The 19,365-nt window shown below is 42.5% G+C and overlaps 1 protein-coding gene across 3 annotated transcripts in view; it reads right to left on the bottom strand.

Annotated features, from left to right (window-relative positions):
- The window catches only part of maml3 (mastermind-like transcriptional coactivator 3), a 158,025-nt gene that overhangs the window by 42,664 nt on the left and 95,996 nt on the right, over positions 1-19,365 (bottom strand). For all 3 annotated transcript variants that reach the window (XR_002170511.1, XR_002170510.1, XM_019889176.1), the window contains exon 3: positions 14,683-15,603. Coding sequence is in view for 1 of the 3 variants with exons in the window: in XM_019889176.1 (XP_019744735.1) it covers positions 14,683-15,603 (921 nt within the window). In the remaining 2 variants the exon portion in view is untranslated. The remainder of the gene's footprint in view (positions 1-14,682; positions 15,604-19,365) is intronic.

The following is a 19,365-nucleotide window of genomic DNA, read 5'->3' as shown; positions in this document are numbered from 1 at the left end:
ATGTATGTATGTATGTATGTATGTATGTATGTATGTATGTATGTATGTATGTATGTATGTATGTATGTATGTATGTATGTATGTATGTATGTATGTATGTATGTATGTATGTATGTATGTATGTATGTATGTATGTATGTATGTATGTATGTATGTATGTATGTATGTATGTATGTATGTATGTATGTATGTATGTATGTATGTATGTATGTATGTATGTATGTATGTATGTATGTATGTATGTATGTATGTATGTATGTATGTATGTATGTATGTATGTATGTATGTATGTATGTATGTATGTATGTATGTATGTATGTATGTATGTATGTATGTATGTATGTATGTATGTATGTATGTATGTATGTATGTATGTATGTATGTATGTATGTATGTATGTATGTATGTATGTATGTATGTATGTATGTATGTATGTATGTATGTATGTATGTATGTATGTATGTATGTATGTATGTATGTATGTATGTATGTATGTATGTATGTATGTATGTATGTATGTATGTATGTATGTATGTATGTATGTATGTATGTATGTATGTATGTATGTATGTATGTATGTATGTATGTATGTATGTATGTATGTATGTATGTATGTATGTATGTATGTATGTATGTATGTATGTATGTATGTATGTATGTATGTATGTATGTATGTATGTATGTATGTATGTATGTATGTATGTATGTATGTATGTATGTATGTATGTATGTATGTATGTATGTATGTATGTATGTATGTATGTATGTATGTATGTATGTATGTATGTATGTATGTATGTATGTATGTATGTATGTATGTATGTATGTATGTATGTATGTATGTATGTATGTATGTATGTATGTATGTATGTATGTATGTATGTATGTATGTATGTATGTATGTATGTATGTATGTATGTATGTATGTATGTATGTATGTATGTATGTATGTATGTATGTATGTATGTATGTATGTATGTATGTATGTATGTATGTATGTATGTATGTATGTATGTATGTATGTATGTATGTATGTATGTATGTATGTATGTATGTATGTATGTATGTATGTATGTATGTATGTATGTATGTATGTATGTATGTATGTATGTATGTATGTATGTATGTATGTATGTATGTATGTATGTATGTATGTATGTATGTATGTATGTATGTATGTATGTATGTATGTATGTATGTATGTATGTATGTATGTATGTATGTATGTATGTATGTATGTATGTATGTATGTATGTATGTATGTATGTATGTATGTATGTATGTATGTATGTATGTATGTATGTATGTATGTATGTATGTATGTATGTATGTATGTATGTATGTATGTATGTATGTATGTATGTATGTATGTATGTATGTATGTATGTATGTATGTATGTATGTATGTATGTATGTATGTATGTATGTATGTATGTATGTATGTATTATGTTTATCATCCAACTGTGCCCAAACCAACTCAGGAAATGCCCATGTGTGTATGTGTGTGTGTCTGTGTGTGTGTCTGTGTGTGCGTGCGTGCGTGCGTACGTGCGTGCGTACGTGCGTGCGTACGTGTTGAAAAGCAGTTCTCAGCCAAGAGTCCTGGTGTCAAACGCTAACTAAAGATGGATGGTGGCGCATATGTACGTTTGTCTGCGAGGGTGTAACTTTCTAAAAACAGAAACACATAACCTCTATTACAAGGGTAAGTCTGCTCCCTCCAAAGCCCCTATGCAGCCTGTTTTACATGTTACCCTCCTCCCACACACCTAATTCAAATGATCGGGGATTGTTATCAGGTTTCTGCAAAGCTTGGTGATGAGCTGATCATTTGAATTAGGCGTGTGGGAGGAGGGAGACATATACAAAGTAAAACAGGCTGGAGAGGGGCTCTCGAGAGAACTTGGGCACCCCTCCTTTTTTGGCTTGAGCGTGTGTTCTCAATTATTTTTTTTGCAGGTTATGTAATCAAGAATCACGGTTAATATCATTAGACTGTGGTGTTGTATTGTTCTTTTCCATATCGTGTACTATAAATTTATTGGCCACTGAATTTGGTAAAATATAATCGAATCCACTCTAATGTGTCCCCGTTACATCCAGAAAAAAAATTCCCAAAACATAAAATACAACAGCTACAACAATGAATAAAGGCATAATAAAACACAAGTTGAGATAAACGCGACAACATAAATCATTTGAATTCCAAGACAGTCACCAGGCTGAGTGCAACATTATCTTAAATTGTTGTCCATTACCATACCCCTCCAATATCTGACCTTCTCCCCACAGTTCACCAACACACATAAACATGAGACGAATTGGCAGTGCCATCCGATAATGAACCTGTTACAGGACCAGGTCTTGTTGGATGTAAACCACTTCCAAACCTCAAGCGCAAGGTGACACTGCAAGGAAGGGCAGAGTTATGGTTGTTTGTCTATGTGTGTCCTGCGAATGGCTGGCAATCAGTTCAGGGTGTACCCTGTGCCTACTGCCCCCAAGACAGCTGGGATAGGCTCCAGAATGCTCTCGTGAGGATAAGCTGTTCAGATCATGGATGGATAGAGGGTACAGCAAATGGTAAATGAAGTGCACTTCTACAGTGCTTTATTTACCCCAAAGTGCTGTCTTGCAGAGAAACCAACATTCTAACGACAACGCAGAATCAACCTTTAAAATAACTTACTTTAACCTTCAAGACCCCTCGCTCTTAACTGTCATGCGGCAAAACACAGGGTGTTCTTCCAACAATCCATCCATTCTTCTCTGAAGCATTCATCCTTTTAGACTCATTTTGAACTTGATTGGCGTCAAGCTGCTATCTAGTGCCAAGATAACTTGGGCATTTCACGTCTCCTCTCTGGCATAGAAATGTGCTGCTGTGAGAGGCCAGAAGACAAAGCTGTTGATAAATTGTCTAGCTGGTCTTCAGTTACTGCTTAAGAGTTGAATTTAATGCTCAATAGCCTAAGAGCAAGCACAACTCTGGGTTTGTTTGCTCTTAGGTAGCCACTAGCTTCACACGACGCATGCCTTCTTGAGCCTCTTCTTTTTCTAGGAATTTAATTCTTTGATGATTTTGATTGGTTTTGTTACAGACATGCGACTATGATATAAGTCACGTGCCATTTTAGAAAGTGTTGAAAGTAACATCGTTGCTATTTTTAGACATCGGTGGATACCGTATCACCGAAATACCGCCCAACCCTTGTGTGGGGTTCTGCGTATGTTCAATAAGCTTACAAACAATACCAATAAACGTAAATCTCTACATTTGAGAAGGATTTTCTGATGTCAATACAGTTCAAATATTAATTCCTGCTTACTGCTTTTTATACAGCCTTTGTTGTACAATGGATGGATGGATGAATACATTTTACAAGGAGATATTACACCAAAGAATAGAAAACTTGGTGCATACCCAAAAGGGTGTTCCAAAAAGTCAGGAAAGAAATATACAGTGATAGCTGACCAAAATGTCAAAATTTGAACCATCACTGATGCAATATGTCAGACATGAGTTGAGGAAATTGTGTGACACTGCGGTGTCCCTCAAGAAACATCAGTTCAGAGCATCAAAGGAATAATTATGGGGCTTATGTTTTGCTTTTTACTTTGCCATCTATATCCTTTTACAAGACTGTCATATATTATGTCATATGTCATATCATTATATTATCATTATATACATGGGAAACTGAAATTCAACCATTTATACTGAATTTCAACTGCTAAACTTGAATAAGTGCTTACGTTAATAATTGGCATGATGGCATCATTTAGGAAAAGTGGCCTTGAAATTATTTGAAATAGAAGGCCAAGGGCTCATCTCATTCCTACTTTCTTGATTCTATCTCCTCTCTTTAGATGCTTCCGTCTCCCACCAGAAATTCCATCCAGGATCAAAAAGATTGAGAAGAGAGTGACACGGGAGGAGTGAGACATATTTTGAGAGAAATAGAACGTCACATCATTGAGAGGTGTCACAACTCATCTGTCTTCGTGGCTAAAGTATTACTAAGGTCCACTTTATGCTTCATATAGTATTTCAAATGCAATTCCATTCACCTTAATTACGGTATAATGAACACTCTTACGCTTCACAACTTTGCAGATGCAAAGACAATTGTGATTTGTCTTCTCACACACACACGCACGCACGCACGCACGCCCACACACACACACACACACACACACACACACACACACACACACACACACACACACACACACACACACACACACACACACACACACACACACACACAAACTCCAGCAGTCTATCAAGAAAGATTTTATGTACGCACTCATATTCACATGGATGCACACACACAGGTTTGCTGTTGATGGTGCAGGTAAAGATGTGCTTTACCAAGCAGTTTCAACTTTGTGTGAGAGTGGCAAACATTCCAGTATGTATGGTAAGCAGATTTTCTGCCTTCTTGCAGAAAAATTACAATATGGCAGTCCGTGACAAGGTAAGCGAGGGCAAAGGAGAAAAAGAGTGGAAAGGAGAAATATGATGGGCATTAAATTGTTGAGCTTACACCATACTATGGAAGATGAGAAAAGATGAATCTTGTGTCTCCTACAGTATATTGTGTGAGTCTTCATAGGTGCATGCACGTGAGAGAGAAGTCAAGTCTGCAGCAGGAAATGACATGAAACACATGCCAATGATGATCAGCGCAGTGAAATTGAACTCTGGTTGGAAAGTGAATTATCTTTGCTTCACTGGTGAGGTCTCACTGCTCTGTTTATTTGATAAACTTGGTAATGGTTTGTGTCCAATTGACTCCACCCACTTCACGATGTGTCCATTGAAAACGCTATATGTGGAGCGCCGCGTGACCAAATCTGTAAAACGTGAAAGACAACAGGTTAATGGCATGATTGTTTAAAGCCAAAGAATTGTTACGGCTGGTGTCTTTTGACAAATGTTACATACATGTATGTAATCTATTTAGACAAATATGATATACTGTATGCGAATAAAAATAAAATCTAAACATTGGATAGTGTCATTTTGGTGGCTTTTAGACATTTCAAGTTCCTACAGGTGCTATGACACGGTCCCATTTCGGGATTGGCGATATTTCAGTATTCTGTCATCGATATTCTCGTCAACGCATTGCTTTTACAATGTGCTATTTAGCATGATTGAGTGTTATTGTTGTCTCCAAAGAAAACACGAAACAGTCCATTGATTGGCTGCAAAGTAGGACGAAGTAATGAAAGTCCTTGTTTGGTGAATCAGCATGCATGGACAGCAAAGGAGGAGGAACTGATGTCTTCAGTCCTCAAATCAGTCGGCAAGATTCAAACACGCGACTCCGCTGCCCCAGCCGAGCGGAATAGAACAAATTTCAAATTGAGGAAGTGGAGATAATGGGTGAGTCTCCCATCTCAGTCATTTTAATATAATTTAATATAATAGCAAGACGTCCACACCCCACCGGCCTGGAAATGATTCAGAGTTGACGATACTGCCGTTGGTCAAAAAACATTGTAAGATGTGCTGAAAAATGGTCGCCGGAAAAAGCAATTAGCTGACGGGGAGAACATTCCACACAGGAGGGCCGAACCCTGCACCTCTGCACTGTGAGGCCGACGCGCTAACCAGTTAGACACCGGGCTGCCCATACTAAAACCAATTAAAATCTTTGAAAAAAAATACAACCAACCAAAATTGACAAAGCCACTCTGAAAAGGAATTAAAACTAACTCAATTTAAAAAAAAAAAACAAAGCTTAAAACGCAAGAAAAACGAACTATAACGAAAAATCCCAAACTATTATAACCCTGATCATGGCTTAACTCAGATAGATGAAATGTGTGTGCTGAGTCTTTTCAAAGTGATTGCTACTCATCCAATAAGGTCCACTGTCCTTTTTCCAAGGAAGAGTTTGTACTTTTGTTATGAAACAAACATATACTCTATTAATGAATTTGGTCAGTTTTCCCTTTAATGTGTCATTTTTCTCAGTATCAGGTACAAGAATGTTGAATTTGGGTCCTTTAAGTGCGGATTAGTTGTTTCAAATCTATTTGTGGTAAATGCTGTCCATCAATCCTCTCCGTCCGCAACACCACCTCCTTGCAAATCTCCAATATTATACTCCATTCCCATGAGCATTGGGTTGTTGGTTGTGGGGGTTGAGAAAGAGGGCTGCCACAAGAATGCATAGACCGTGACACCGAGACACAGGTGAGTAAACAGTCTAATTTTACTGTGCATCTTATGCGAGCGCACATTATGTGCTGGACTAACCAGTTGTGTGTATGTGTGTTTGTTAGCATCTGAGTGAGCAGATGGGAAGGATGGGGTGAATTTAAAGGACAAGGGCAAGGTCACATCTGTGTCGTCTCTCATGTATGTATTTGTGCGCCCACAATTGGAGCCATCAACACAAACAAGATGACTAATGATTAGCGACATGGCACACTATTACATAACAATGAAATGTCTGACCTCCCATATTTCTTCGCCCATCAGGTTTTTATTTTTCTATGGAATTTGCTGTCAACTTGGTTTGGTTGAATTGCAACCACCCAGACACAACCAAAATCCAATTTGTAAAACACTGATAGTATTAGTGACAGTGTCACCAACCTCAGCACCAAAGTGCTCAAAGACTGGAGCATTTAAACAGAGACAAGCTGTCGCGTGTATGCACACACAGACATAAGCAACCCCTGTCTACCCTCATCTTGGAGCTGCCATTGATTTGGGCTGCAAGGGGCCTTGGGCAACGGTTTCCACAGCAACCGGCAGCCGAGGAAGGCAGCCAAAGTTTGAGCTGGCGCGAGGAAAGTGTCTGCATGATGTTTGTGTGCGCGCGGGCTATTTGTGAGTATGTACACGCGCAAGCAAACTTGAATATTTGTGTGTGTGTGTGTGTGTGAGAGGTGCTGGCAGGGGGACAGCAGCCTGTTTAGTATGCAGCCTTCTGACTGTATCTCCCTTGCCTCTTTGGCTCACAGACACAGAATCAGAAAAAAAGATCTATGTATCTATCTATGTACACATACACAAAAATACAGCTCTTTTTTCTGTACTTTAACACACACACACACACACACACACACACACACACACACACATGCTAGGGCTGAGTGACCGATTCAGATTTCCAAAATCGATTCGATTGACTTTCATTGATTTTCGATTCAGTTGAGGAGTTCACACAAAACCAATTTTACTTTCATTTGGAAGATATTCTAAGAAGAAGCGGCGCTGCAAAGAGTAGAAACTTCTTGCTTTCACTTGGTGCATTAGTTAAAGTATATCGATTCATATTAAGAATTGAAACCATGAATAATGTGTTTTTTTGTTCTTTTTTTTTTTAAATAGCTTCGTGTTTTTAAAGCCCCCAAATTTCCAGATATTTTCCTTCAAGCTTGTCGGCGCTGATTCCAGTGCTTCCGCCATGTTGTTTTGATACACTACTCTTGCTTAGTGATGAGATCACGCGTGACGCCAGAGAAGTCATATGAATTCATGGGGAAAAAGATGTATAAAAATGATCGATTTATGGTTTTATTAATCAATATCGGACTATGAAAAGGAAAATCAATTGTTAAACATAGCCCTAAAACACGCACACAAACACACACAAATACAAGACACCGACTACTTTGCTTTGAAAGATTTTGAAACACAGTGAAGTTAATACTAAACCAATTTAGCGACACTGCTCTGGAAAAAAAACCTGACTAAAAAAAAAATCAACCTCGCCTTCAGTCCCCAAGGGCAAGTTGAATGGGTGGAGATGGTCTGTGTCAGAGTGCTTTCTTTCAAACTTAAAAACAGCTTTGGTGGTGGGGTTGGGTGTTTTGGGGTAGGTGTTACTCAGACAGCCATACTATAGCATACTGTACCTATCATGGATCCTCCAACAGCTATATGCACAAAAACTAAGCGGTAGTTATTTACTCTTTACACCTCAGATGACACAAACAACCAGCCTCTAATGTCAGAAAATAAAATCATTGTTGCAGATATGCATTCTGTCACATGAACTCATCAATTTCATAGAAACACGGAGAAAGCAACTACACTTGCACACACGCGCCACCGATTTGTAGTGATGTAGCACAGTACCAACAGCTCTCTCCAAGCACAGGAGAGGCAGTGTTGAAGGCGGCGAGGCAGGAGAATGATGAGAGAAGAGATATAAAGAAAAAAGTAGACAGCAAAAGCACAGAGAAAACCGTTTGTGGTGTGTTTCTCTTCACAGGAAGCATCTCCGAAGAGTGAGGGAGAGCAAATACATGCTAGAACACAGGCCCCCCACTGCCCCTCCCCTTTCCACAAGTACACCCCCCTCCACATCTTGCACCCCCTCCATCTTCAGAGCCTCTCAACAGGATCTGAAAGCAGCTCAGCTCAAGCCCTGACACGTGGGCCTTGAGAGAGGGGAGGAGTCAGAAAGTGAGCAGTATTCGGTGTACGTGTGTGCATGTGTGCGCTTGTGCTTGAAAAGAGACACCGTGTGTGAGCGAGTGAGTAGACGATCTGTGAACATCAGTGAGTGCAATCTCTCTAACTCTCTCTCACCTCTTTGGTAGAGAGTTTATCTTTCTCACCCTCTCTTACTCTTTTTCTTTCTCTCTTAGACCAAACAGTAGGTTAGGTTTTTTTTTTCCGCTAGATTTCCATCAGTGACGAGGTGGTTGTATCACATAAAGCAAAAAACAAAACACAATGTCATGTTCTGCTCTGTCTTTGTTTTTGTTTCCAGCTCCAGCTGAAGTGAGTTTGCACAGCAGAGGAAAGTAGTTAGAATGCAAATGAGTCGCCTATGACTGAAAGACAATACTAAGGAGTACTTATACTGCGGAGTGACCGCGAAACACAACTGGATTGCTAAAATTGTACATATGGGTCATTGTTGTTCCACTTAAGGGCTGAAGATGTCATCAGTAGTACATTTTCAAACCTTTGCTGATGGTCAAAACAAATCAAGAAAAAGGCATAATCGTCTGGACTTAGAATATTCAGGCTAAAAACAGTGAGAGGAAAGTAATGTGCTTATTTTAGCCACCTTTGCCTTCTTCTGAGACACAGGCCCATATACTGTATATACAGTTGAACCTCATTACAACGTACCCGAGGGCCGTAATGAATCTGTAGGTTATAACGGTAGTTTGCTGTAGCCATTTTCAGTAACACGATGCATGATACAGTATGAACATTTAGAGATGTAAAAAAACGGAACATGTAAGACAGTATAAACATGTCCATTAAAAATACGTGTATACAGTATGAAGACCAGTCCAGGGATGTGCCGCGCTACAAAGCCATTTACAATCATCTTGCAATCTGTTGGCCTCAAACTCTGCCATGATTTTGGTGCCATTACGGATGACTGTCGAAAGTGTTGACTTTGCCAATTTGTAGTCTTGGTTGGGCTTCGTCTGGGAGACTCCCCTTCGAAAGTGAGAGACAATTTCAGACTTCTCAGACAGCAAGGCTTGCTTCCATTTACCAGACCATCTGCTCAGGACCACACCGTGCCTCCGGAAGTACGACAATATACGACTCGATCAGTAGCGTTGCTCAGCAACAGAGGGGAATCCTGCGCTGTACATCTTGTTCATAAGCAAGGTCACGGTGGCAGTTAGCTTCCCCCGGTTCATTGTAACGAAGGCATTTTCACTATTTTATGAGAAAAATCTGGTTGTTATAATAAAGTTTACCATATAAAGGTGTTCGTTGTAAGAAAAATCGGCAAATGAAAAATTAATGAAGTAAAATCGGGACTTTGTAATGTGATCGCTGTCAGGGTGAAAACATGAACGGGGTACGTTGAAAAGAGATTTGACGCAACAAGAGTTGGGCTTTCGCGTTGCACATGGGGCCACAAGTGTGTGTGTGTGTGTGTGTGTGTGTGTGTGTGTGTGTGTGTGTGTGTGTGTGGGAGGGGGGGTCTCACAGATGGAGAATTTCATTCTGATCTCTGTCTCAAATGTACGAAAGCACGTTCAAGGAAGGACCGACCACATTTCTGACATGTCAGAAATTCTCAGTACAGGGCCACATCCACATCAGTCCCTAGATTGGTAATCAAACAGCCTAACAGGGGTAACTGGCATTAATTCCTTTTCAATTGAACAATGGACTCATTTAGACTGAGCCCAGTGAATTATGCCTTGCAAAAAGTGCCAGGTAAACGTGTCACATAGTGGGGGATTAAAAAAAGCAAAAACAATATTATTGCATCTGCTAGACCAGGGGTGGCCAACTCACGGCTCGCGAGCCACATGCGGCTCTTTGGCTGGTTCAATGCGGCTCCCGGGCTTTCTCGTGACAAGCGTCGAAAACGCCTCGGCGGTGGCGCTGCCATTCAAACAACGGCACTAAACACACAGAACTAACTACGTCAGCCTATCATCAATCCCGTTACTTGATTGACATAGAGGGCAACCAATCAGATGACTGCATCACCGCTCATGCGAAAACAACGGCGCTAAGCGCTAAGCTAGTCAGCGAATTACCTCTGATTTTAAGGCAGGGGTGCCCAATATGTCGATCAGAATCGACCAGGAGCCAGCGACTTGGTCCCAAGTTGACCGCAAGGGGTGGGAGGAGGAAATGGGTGGGAAAAAAATGATTTGTTTGTTATCTTTAGCTTTCATTCATTTTCGGCCCGTTCCGAGTGTTGCTGATCGTGGTGTGCATGTATATGTGCGCGAGTGCACTGGTTGGCACCTGCGTGAGTGTGTGCGTGCGAGCGCGCAAGTGTGTGTGTGTGTGTGTGTGTGTGTGTGTGTGTGTGTGTGTGTGTGTGTGTGTGTGTGTGTGTGTATGCCTGCACGTGCGCGATTGAGTCGTTCGTGAGAAGTTGGTCGCTTCAAAAGTCGATCTTTGGCCAAAAAAGTGTGTGTGTATGTTGTGTGTGGAGAAGTGTGTGTGTGTGTGTGTGTGTGTGTGTGTGTGTGTGTGTGTGTGCGTGCGTGCGTGCGTGCGTGCGTGTATGTGCGTGTGTGTGCGCGCGCGAGGAAGGGTATGATGTGGCTCTTTGCAGTAACACAGTAAAAAAAAATTGGCTCTTCGTCTCTGGCTGGTTGGCCACCCCTGTGCTAGACAGTTAAAATTGAAAGTTTAAATGTTATGAAAAATAACTTGGTGTCTGTGTGATTATTAACATTGCCATTCCATGAGGAATGTGAAGTCATAAAAGCTGCGGCAGTCGGAGACAATACATGAATTTGGTTCCTGGTATGTACTCCGACCGAGGCTGCTTCTCAGCAACACTTTCCATCGAAAAAGTAACTAGTCCAAACTACGTTGTCAAACTGGTACCAGCTCACTAGCTTTTTCTTTCTAATAAAATTGCAGTATCAATAATTTAAACTCTTTCGGGTTGTCGACATGAATTTGAGACTGTTTAGTACAAAGTCAGGGTGAGAGATGAAGGGAACTTACTTGTTAGACATTGCTTCAAAAGATTAATCTCACTTGCCCTATACTTACAGATAAGTTATATATCATATCAGCCCATGTATTGGCTAGGTCTCGGCATGCGAGTTCCACTGTGGCAAATGGTTTCTGTGTGTTCCAGCTGCTATCCTTCAGAGCTTGTGCAAGAGAGGCTTTTCAGCATACCTAGATGGAGAATGAGATGTAAAAGAGGGCAGGGACGCTGATCCGAGAAGAATTACCTGAGGATAGCAAAGAGGGGTGGAGTACGCAGTAGGAAGGACTTCAGCCGTGTGTGCGTGCATGCATGTGGGCGTTTTCACGGCCTGTTTATTGTTGATATGTGTGTGTGTTTGTGTGTGTGTGTGTGTGTGTGTGTGTGTGTGTGTGTGTGTGTGTGTGTGTGTGTGCGCGCGCGCGCAGTGGGGGCTGGTGACGTGACTCACAGGGTTATTGGCAACGGCACAATCTCCTTCATGTCCTGTAGTCAGTGTGTGCCACCATCATTTCCTACATGCATGAGAATAGGCATTGATTTATTAACATCAAACCGACTTCAGTTCATCACGACGGCTCTGAAAGGCCTCTTTCGGGCCCGACAGCTTTCAGTCCGTGCTGCATCCTCCTCTAATCATGACTCAGATAACGCCAGAGATCTGCTCAATGTATACTACAGTCCTGCACATTCAACAAACATTTGGCCATTTGGTGTGGGCCATGCACACACATGCATGGACAGTATGAAGACACTAAAAGTACCTCCATCAATCCGACAACCACGCCAACATCGACCACAGACTGACCTTTCCTCGCCGAGACATCTACTGTCGTGGTAACCTCGGCAACTGCCATAAATTAGCATCACAGCAATATGTGAGGAGCAACAATTAAAGCTTACCTAACAAGCTTTTGAGGAGCACAGCTGATGTTTCTCTGAGCAGCTGCTAACAGAATTAGCCTAAAAAATGACGGTGATGTTTGAGCTTCACTTTTGAGACACCCGCACACCCACACATCTTATTTTGTGTTAAAAAATGAAAATATTTGATGACATTGCAATGTTTTTATCATAGTTTTCCTTGTGGAAAACCTGATGCAGGCGAGCCTCACTCAGCCTCTGCCTCCAGTGGTCCACAGGTAAACTGAGTTTGAGACCCCTGCACTAAAGGATATCACATACAAAATGAATTTTATCATGCAAACTCATGCAGACGTTATTGACCTTATACAGTCGAAACTAGCACACAATCCAACTGGGTTGTTGTTTTCCACCGAACAGTGAACACAAGAAGTAAAGCTGGAGGCACAAAAGGTAATGAGCAATAAATATTTGTTGCTTGTTGCATGTGGTTTGACCATAAACTGTAATATGAAAATGACTTCTGCCAAACCTCTTTTATACCACCAGGAATTATTCCCCCTGGGCAATTTAGACCGGAAAGGGATGGATAGAAGTTGGATAGAAGGTGGATGAAGGTCAACAGATCCCAATCTCCCCCTGGTGGCTACTTTCAGCAAAAGCCGTAACTCCTGCCCAGCAGGTGTATGTGCCTGTTGCCCTGATGAAGTGTCATGTTCAATGGTAAAACCATCCTCAACAATTTGATGTCAACCAGGGATGATACCAAGCCACTGTGACTGCACAGTCACCTGCGGACATATACGGAATGGTGTGAATGTAAGTAACAAAGTAATTTGATCAACTGTAATTGAATTTTGAGGAACTCTGAAACTCCAATCTATCAATTACATGCAGTAGGAAGTGCCTGTATCTTGGATATTTTGCCCTCATTTTGCAAAAGGCGAAGGAATGCAAGAAGAGGTAGCCCATTCGCGGTCAATGCCATAAAATGCAAGCAGAATCGAGAAATAGTTTGTATTCATGAAGCGCCACTTTGCATTGCTCACTTATTTTTCCCATTGGAGCCGGTTCGTTCCTTTTTCATATTCACACAACAATAAATCTCTTGCTTCCTGTGCTTGCTTCTCTGCACGTTTCTCTCTTCTCGTGCTTTTCCAGTCTCCAGTTCTCCTCTGCTCACTCAAATAAATCTCTCAAACCCCGCCCCGCCACCCATCGAAATCTACGAAACACACACAAACACATATGCGCGTATACGCACGCGGGCAAACAACACACAACCCTCTAGGCAACAGCCACAAAGGCCCCATATTAATAAATCTGCTCCTTTATTGGTGCTGAGTGTCTCTGGCAGGAGGGTAAAGGGGGTGGGGTGGGTGACAAGGAAGAGTAGGAGGAGGAGGAGCCTCAGAGATCAGCAGAGGGGTGACTGACTAAAGTCATATCATGAACATAACAGAAGAAGGGTTTGTGTATGAAAGACATACAAAGAGGGAGATAGCTTCTGAACAAGCATGAACGCTCGCATGTTATTCACAATACAATGAGACTGACATCATTTGCATTAAAGACACCACGAAAAGAACCCCTCGGGCCTTTATCTGGTGTAGGTGTTTTGTTCACAGGATAGGTCTCCCCACAGTTTCTTAGTATTTCTTCTCCAATGGATTATTCAAGACACCTGACATCTGGCTGAACCACTGAAGCATTCTGAATATGGTCATGTTGGTCACTAGACTCTGGAATCCAACTGCCTGAGGTGGGCTTGCGGTAATGACATCGGCAAACTTGGCTTAGTGGTCCAATCTCAGCCATCAGTCAGCTGTGACAGATTGGGGATATGAGCTAAGGAGGTGTTTGGCTCCGTGTTTATGCTGTGTGTGTGTGTGTGTGTGTGTGTGTGTGTGTGTGTGTGTGTGTGTGTGTGTGTGCGCGCGTGCGTGAGTCTGGAGGGTGGAGGCAAGGGGGCTATCGGAGGTGGTCGTGTTGCAGAGGCATCAATACGCTCTCGACAGGCCATTTTCCTCCTCCCCAGCCCCGGCTTGTTGCTGGGGTAACTACAGCCATTTTACCTTCACTGGCTTCACCTCTGAAAGACTTTAAAAACAATCGCAACGCTGCCTGTTTAGATGACCTTTACCTCCAGAGGATCATCTGTATTTGTCAAGAAACAGTTGTTTATTTCAACCTTTGGTTGACAGCCATCATCCTGCACACCGACCAACTAAGCCCTGCAAGCAACTCAGGGTGTTTGTTGTCATGCCAAGGTCAAATGAAAGAAGGAAACGTTCCGAGTGGAGCACCATGTGACCATAGTGCTGACGAGACTCCTGCACTAATTCAATGTCGACTCCTCTAATGATTGTGAAGAGTATTACACATTTAACTTACCTGTCCATGAGGCTGCATGCTGTTGTAGGGGATGTTCTGGTTCAACACCTTCTGCTTCATCAGCAACATTCTCTTCTGCTCCTCACTCAGATGGGCTGTTTGGCCTGGAATTGGCCCTTGGGTTTGCCCAGGCCCGGCGCCTTGGCCTCCACCTGCCATGTAAGGAGGCATCATGGGGTTCTTGACCTGGCTGCTCCCTCCCATGGGTGGGGTCATCCGGTGATCAACCCCACTGCCGCTGAAGTGACTCAGTGGCTTGGTGTTGTTATATGACAAAATGGCTGCCGTTTGCTGCTGCTGTTGCTGTTTGGTCAGGGTGTTCTGGCCGATACTGTTCTGCTGTTGCTGGCCCATCAAGCTCATGTGATTGTGAGGGAGGTAGTTGTTCATGGGACCTTTGGGTCCATTGTTGGGGGCCAACCCAGCCACTAGAGGGGGCTGCGGTGTGTTAAAGGCTTGCGGTGGATACATCATGGGGCTGTTGGGTTTATCTTGGTTAAAGGGACCAGCATTATAAGGACTGGTTGGAGGGCCTGCTGGGGACCAGTTTGCTGCTTGTTGCTGCTGTTGCTTCTGCTGCAACAGTTTAGCGCGTTGCTGAGCAGCCATTGCTTTTAGTTGCTCCGCATGGGAAAGTTCAGGTGTTACAGGTCCTACTGGCTGGCCGGGAGCGAGCCCGGTTCCTGCTTGTCCCGTGCCTGCCTGACTCACACCTGGGCCTTGGTTCAACATGTATCCATTGCCAGGCCGTGAAACTGTTTGTGTCTGAGCCTGGGTCGGGGTTTGAGGAGAGCGAGCCACGCAGTTGTGTAACGGTGACCCCGATGCCATCGCAACGGCCGGGGACTGCTGCAAAGGTTGCTGAGGAGGTGTTCCATTGGCAGTGGTTGCAAACTGTGGACCTGATGATGATGGTCGGACCTGAGGAGAATCCACAAAGAAAAATAACAGAAATCCGGTATGTTGATTTAAATCCAAAATGGTAGTTACAGACGCTCCCCAGCTTACGAACGAGATACGTTCCGAACGATCGTTCATAAGGTGAATTCGTTCGTAAGTTGCTTCAGTGCTATATTTTGTATGGAATAGATGTTTAAGGCTTATATAAGTATGTTTACTTGCTAATGATTGTCGATTGCATCGGCACTGCACCTTACACGTGTTCCATTATGCGATCTTTCTGTTTATAAATGATACCGATGGTCGAACGATTCATGTTGTATGCACGTGCAACGCTCACCCTTTTCTTACCCGCATCAAGCTTCTTTATTATTGCCACTTTCATTTGAAATGAAATGGCTTGCCTCTTCTTTACACTTCCACTCTCACTAGAAGCCTTTCGCTTTTCACCAACCATATTGAATAATGGATGCACGAGATATTTAACAACTGGGCAGAGGAAGCCGGATTCGGGGTGGATGCTGGGCGAGCTCTCACAGCGCCTCACGTCGGTATTAGCGGCGGAAAGAAGCACTACACCTGTACTGTACTCGGAAAAAGGCGCGCAATACAAAATCTAACTTTTTCTTTTCTTTTTCGACATACCCATAAAAATGTTCGTATGTACCGTTGTTCGTAACTCGGATGTTTGTAAGTTGGGGAGCGTCTGTACCAATGTAGGCTGCAATGTATAAATTCAATGTATGTTTGCCTTGCGATTGGCTGGCAACCAGTTCAGGGTGTACCCCGCCTAGTGCCGAGGATAAGCGGCTCAGACAATGGACGGGCAGATGTATTCATTGTTTGTTTACAATCATATAGCAAAACAAATGGGAATTTATATTGCTACACGTAATAATTATTATCGCAAATTACAAGTTATTGTAGGTATTGTGGTGGGGAGATTCTATTCCATATCAATTTTGTGATTCTTTAGCAGGAGTTACCAAACTGAAGAGACCCTTTTTACAACAACACTATACCTATACAGTTGTGCCTTGAGATAGGAGTTAAATCTGTTCAGTGACCACACTTGTAACTCAAACACTCTTGTCTGTAATCATTTTTCCGCATTGAAATTTGTGCAAATGACATTCATACATTCCAGCTATCCAAGCAAAAAGAAAAAAAAAACAAAAACAAACAATTTTTGTTTGTGCTTTTTAAAAATAAAAATACCACTCAAATCAACACCTCCAAATCTGAGACCACGGTCCTCAGTCAGAAATGGGTGGATTGCCTGTCAGGGATGAGATCCTGCCCTCAAGTATCTTGAGGACTTGTTCGCGAGTGAGGGCTGGACGGAATGGGAGATCGATTGGTGCATGGTCTGCATTCAGACTCTGTATCGGTCTGTCGTGGTGAAGAAGGAGCTGAGCCAAAAGGCGAAGCTCTTGATTTACATCCAATTCATCCAAAAAGAACTGGTTAGCGTCAGGAATCATTTGGAACCAGAATCAAAGCAAAGAACCGGAATCAGAACTGGAATCCCCCCTCCTCGACCCCCAAAAGAAATAAAATGCTCAACTCTTAATAAACTCCACGCAGTTTTGTTCTATGTCATTTGTAACCGTGGTGTTGACTCCTACATTTCCAATAAATACTGTGCTGTAATACAAAGTAATTACATTTAATATGGCAATTGGCAGTGCGAATTCCGTAATTTCACGCTACAGTCTAGAGTGCAACCAGGAACAACACTACATCAGACCACAGCATACTTTTCTACGCGGTGTCAATCCATCTCAGATAAGCGGCTCCAGAGAAGCCGGCGGCGTATCTCTGTGTTGTTGGTCCATAGCTTTTGTTTTGCATTGTAGAGTTTTAATTTGCATTTGTAGATGCGACAAATTTTGTTCACTGAAAACATTTTTTGCTAACTGTGGCTTGGCTCAGTCATTATTTCTGTGAATAGTGGGGGTCTCCTGTATTCGTAAAAAACAAACAAAAAAAAAACAGTTGTTTTTTATTTCAATTGAATTTAGGTTGAAAACTATTTGTACAACTTATTTTTGCATTTGGAGTACCAAAGGAAAAAAAAAACATGACAACACTGTATTGAGAATGAAAACTGCAGGTAAACTTAATATTTCTTTACCCTCCAAGAAAATGAACAGTGATAGTTATGTAGGGGCCAGTCACTTTAAAGTCCAATTGTCACATGGAAGCTCTCTCTGCAGACTTCAACACCGAGCATGCACAGTAGGGTGGTCCACATTTTCATGGCAAAAAAAAAAGTTTGTCGGATTCGTCGGGCCGGGTCGGAATTCTTGTCGATACTATGGTACAAGGTTCTGTGCAAAATTTCATTCCGATCTGATGATATTTTCCCGTCCCGCAAAGCGGCCAAAGTTTCCACCATAACAACTGGTCTCAATAGGGTGAACATGTGTATTTTAACCGTGTATTTTGCCATGCGTGACACTGGCTGGGCTGAATGTTGCCCGAACGATCACCTCCTGACTAACTAAACCTTCCATCGCTGCTCTCAGCAGCCGGAGACAAACTCAAACGCACGCCTAACACACAACGGTCACCTACTGGCGAGCTAATATCTTTCAATTGAAGTCGAGAATCGCCGGAATTCTTACTGGACGCTGAGCTGAGGACGCTTTTCGACATCGAACATCACCACGGCTCGTCGGCGCGCTCGTCACCTACGGGTGGTGAACGACTTTGCGGAGAGGGGCGTCGCCCTCATCAGCGCGTTCTGCGGCGCCATCACGCGCGACGAGGAACAGCGACAGCACCTTCTGCAGGTCGTGGAGCGACACCGGGCGTTGCACCCGTGCGCGAAGTAGGCATGGGATGGCACGCACGGCGGATTTCGTTTTTTTTGCGGTCTAACAGTGTCACTAGTGTTGATGGACATTATAGACAGATGGACAGATAGACAGATGGACCAGTGAACATGGACCAACAATCTCACCAGTGTTGAAGGATAACCACGGTTGCCTTTTTTGCAATACATGCGTTCCTGTCTTCCGTCTTTGAATTATTGCAAGTGCGAACTGAGCAAAACAAAATCCTTACTGTACGGGAGAAACCGTACTACCATTCAGCCCCGTAACATTCTTTCCATAGGGGAAACTTTGGTCGCTCTGCGGGACGGGATAAAATTATCCGATCGGAATAAAATTTTGCACACATCCTTGTGTCATAGTATCGACAAGATTTCCGACCCGGCCCGACGAATCCGACAAACTTTTCCAAAATGGACCACCCTAATGCACAGCTTTGGGATGGTGACTGCTGTTGCGTTTTGTTTTGTTTTTTTATGATGGTATTGCGTGTCTGTACAATCTTCTTAAACCGATACTGAATTGCGAGAAGTATTGCAATGCACTGTTGAATCGATGTTTTTACCCACCCCTATTTCTTGGTGATGGTTTTTCACACAAAACATCCCAACAGCTCGTATCCTGTATTTAAAAGAGGGCTTTGATCACCATTGAACATTTGGGAGAGCAAAACAAGTATAAAATGAAGTGTGAAGTGATGGAATTGGAAGTGTTAGTGGATGAGGCAAACAAACAGACTGAATTGATCACTCTGATCATTTTGGGCACATGCATAGAAGCCGTGCTTTGTTTGACTTAACTCACCCCAAGTGTGTGGCAATTGGATGTAGAGGTACCGTATGTGTTCATTTTGTGTAATGTTGCATTTCAAACTTAGGACAGTCCGCCCAAAAAACTGCTCTGGGACAGACGACCACCAATTATCACAGTCCTCTGAAATGAC

This window comes from Hippocampus comes, unplaced genomic scaffold (assembly GCF_001891065.2).
Source record: "Hippocampus comes isolate QL1 unplaced genomic scaffold, H_comes_QL1_v1.1 scaffold86, whole genome shotgun sequence".
Lineage (NCBI taxonomy): Eukaryota > Metazoa > Chordata > Actinopteri > Syngnathiformes > Syngnathidae > Hippocampus > Hippocampus comes.
Note: the sequence above shows the minus strand (reverse complement) of the source record. Positions and strands in the feature narration are given on the sequence as shown.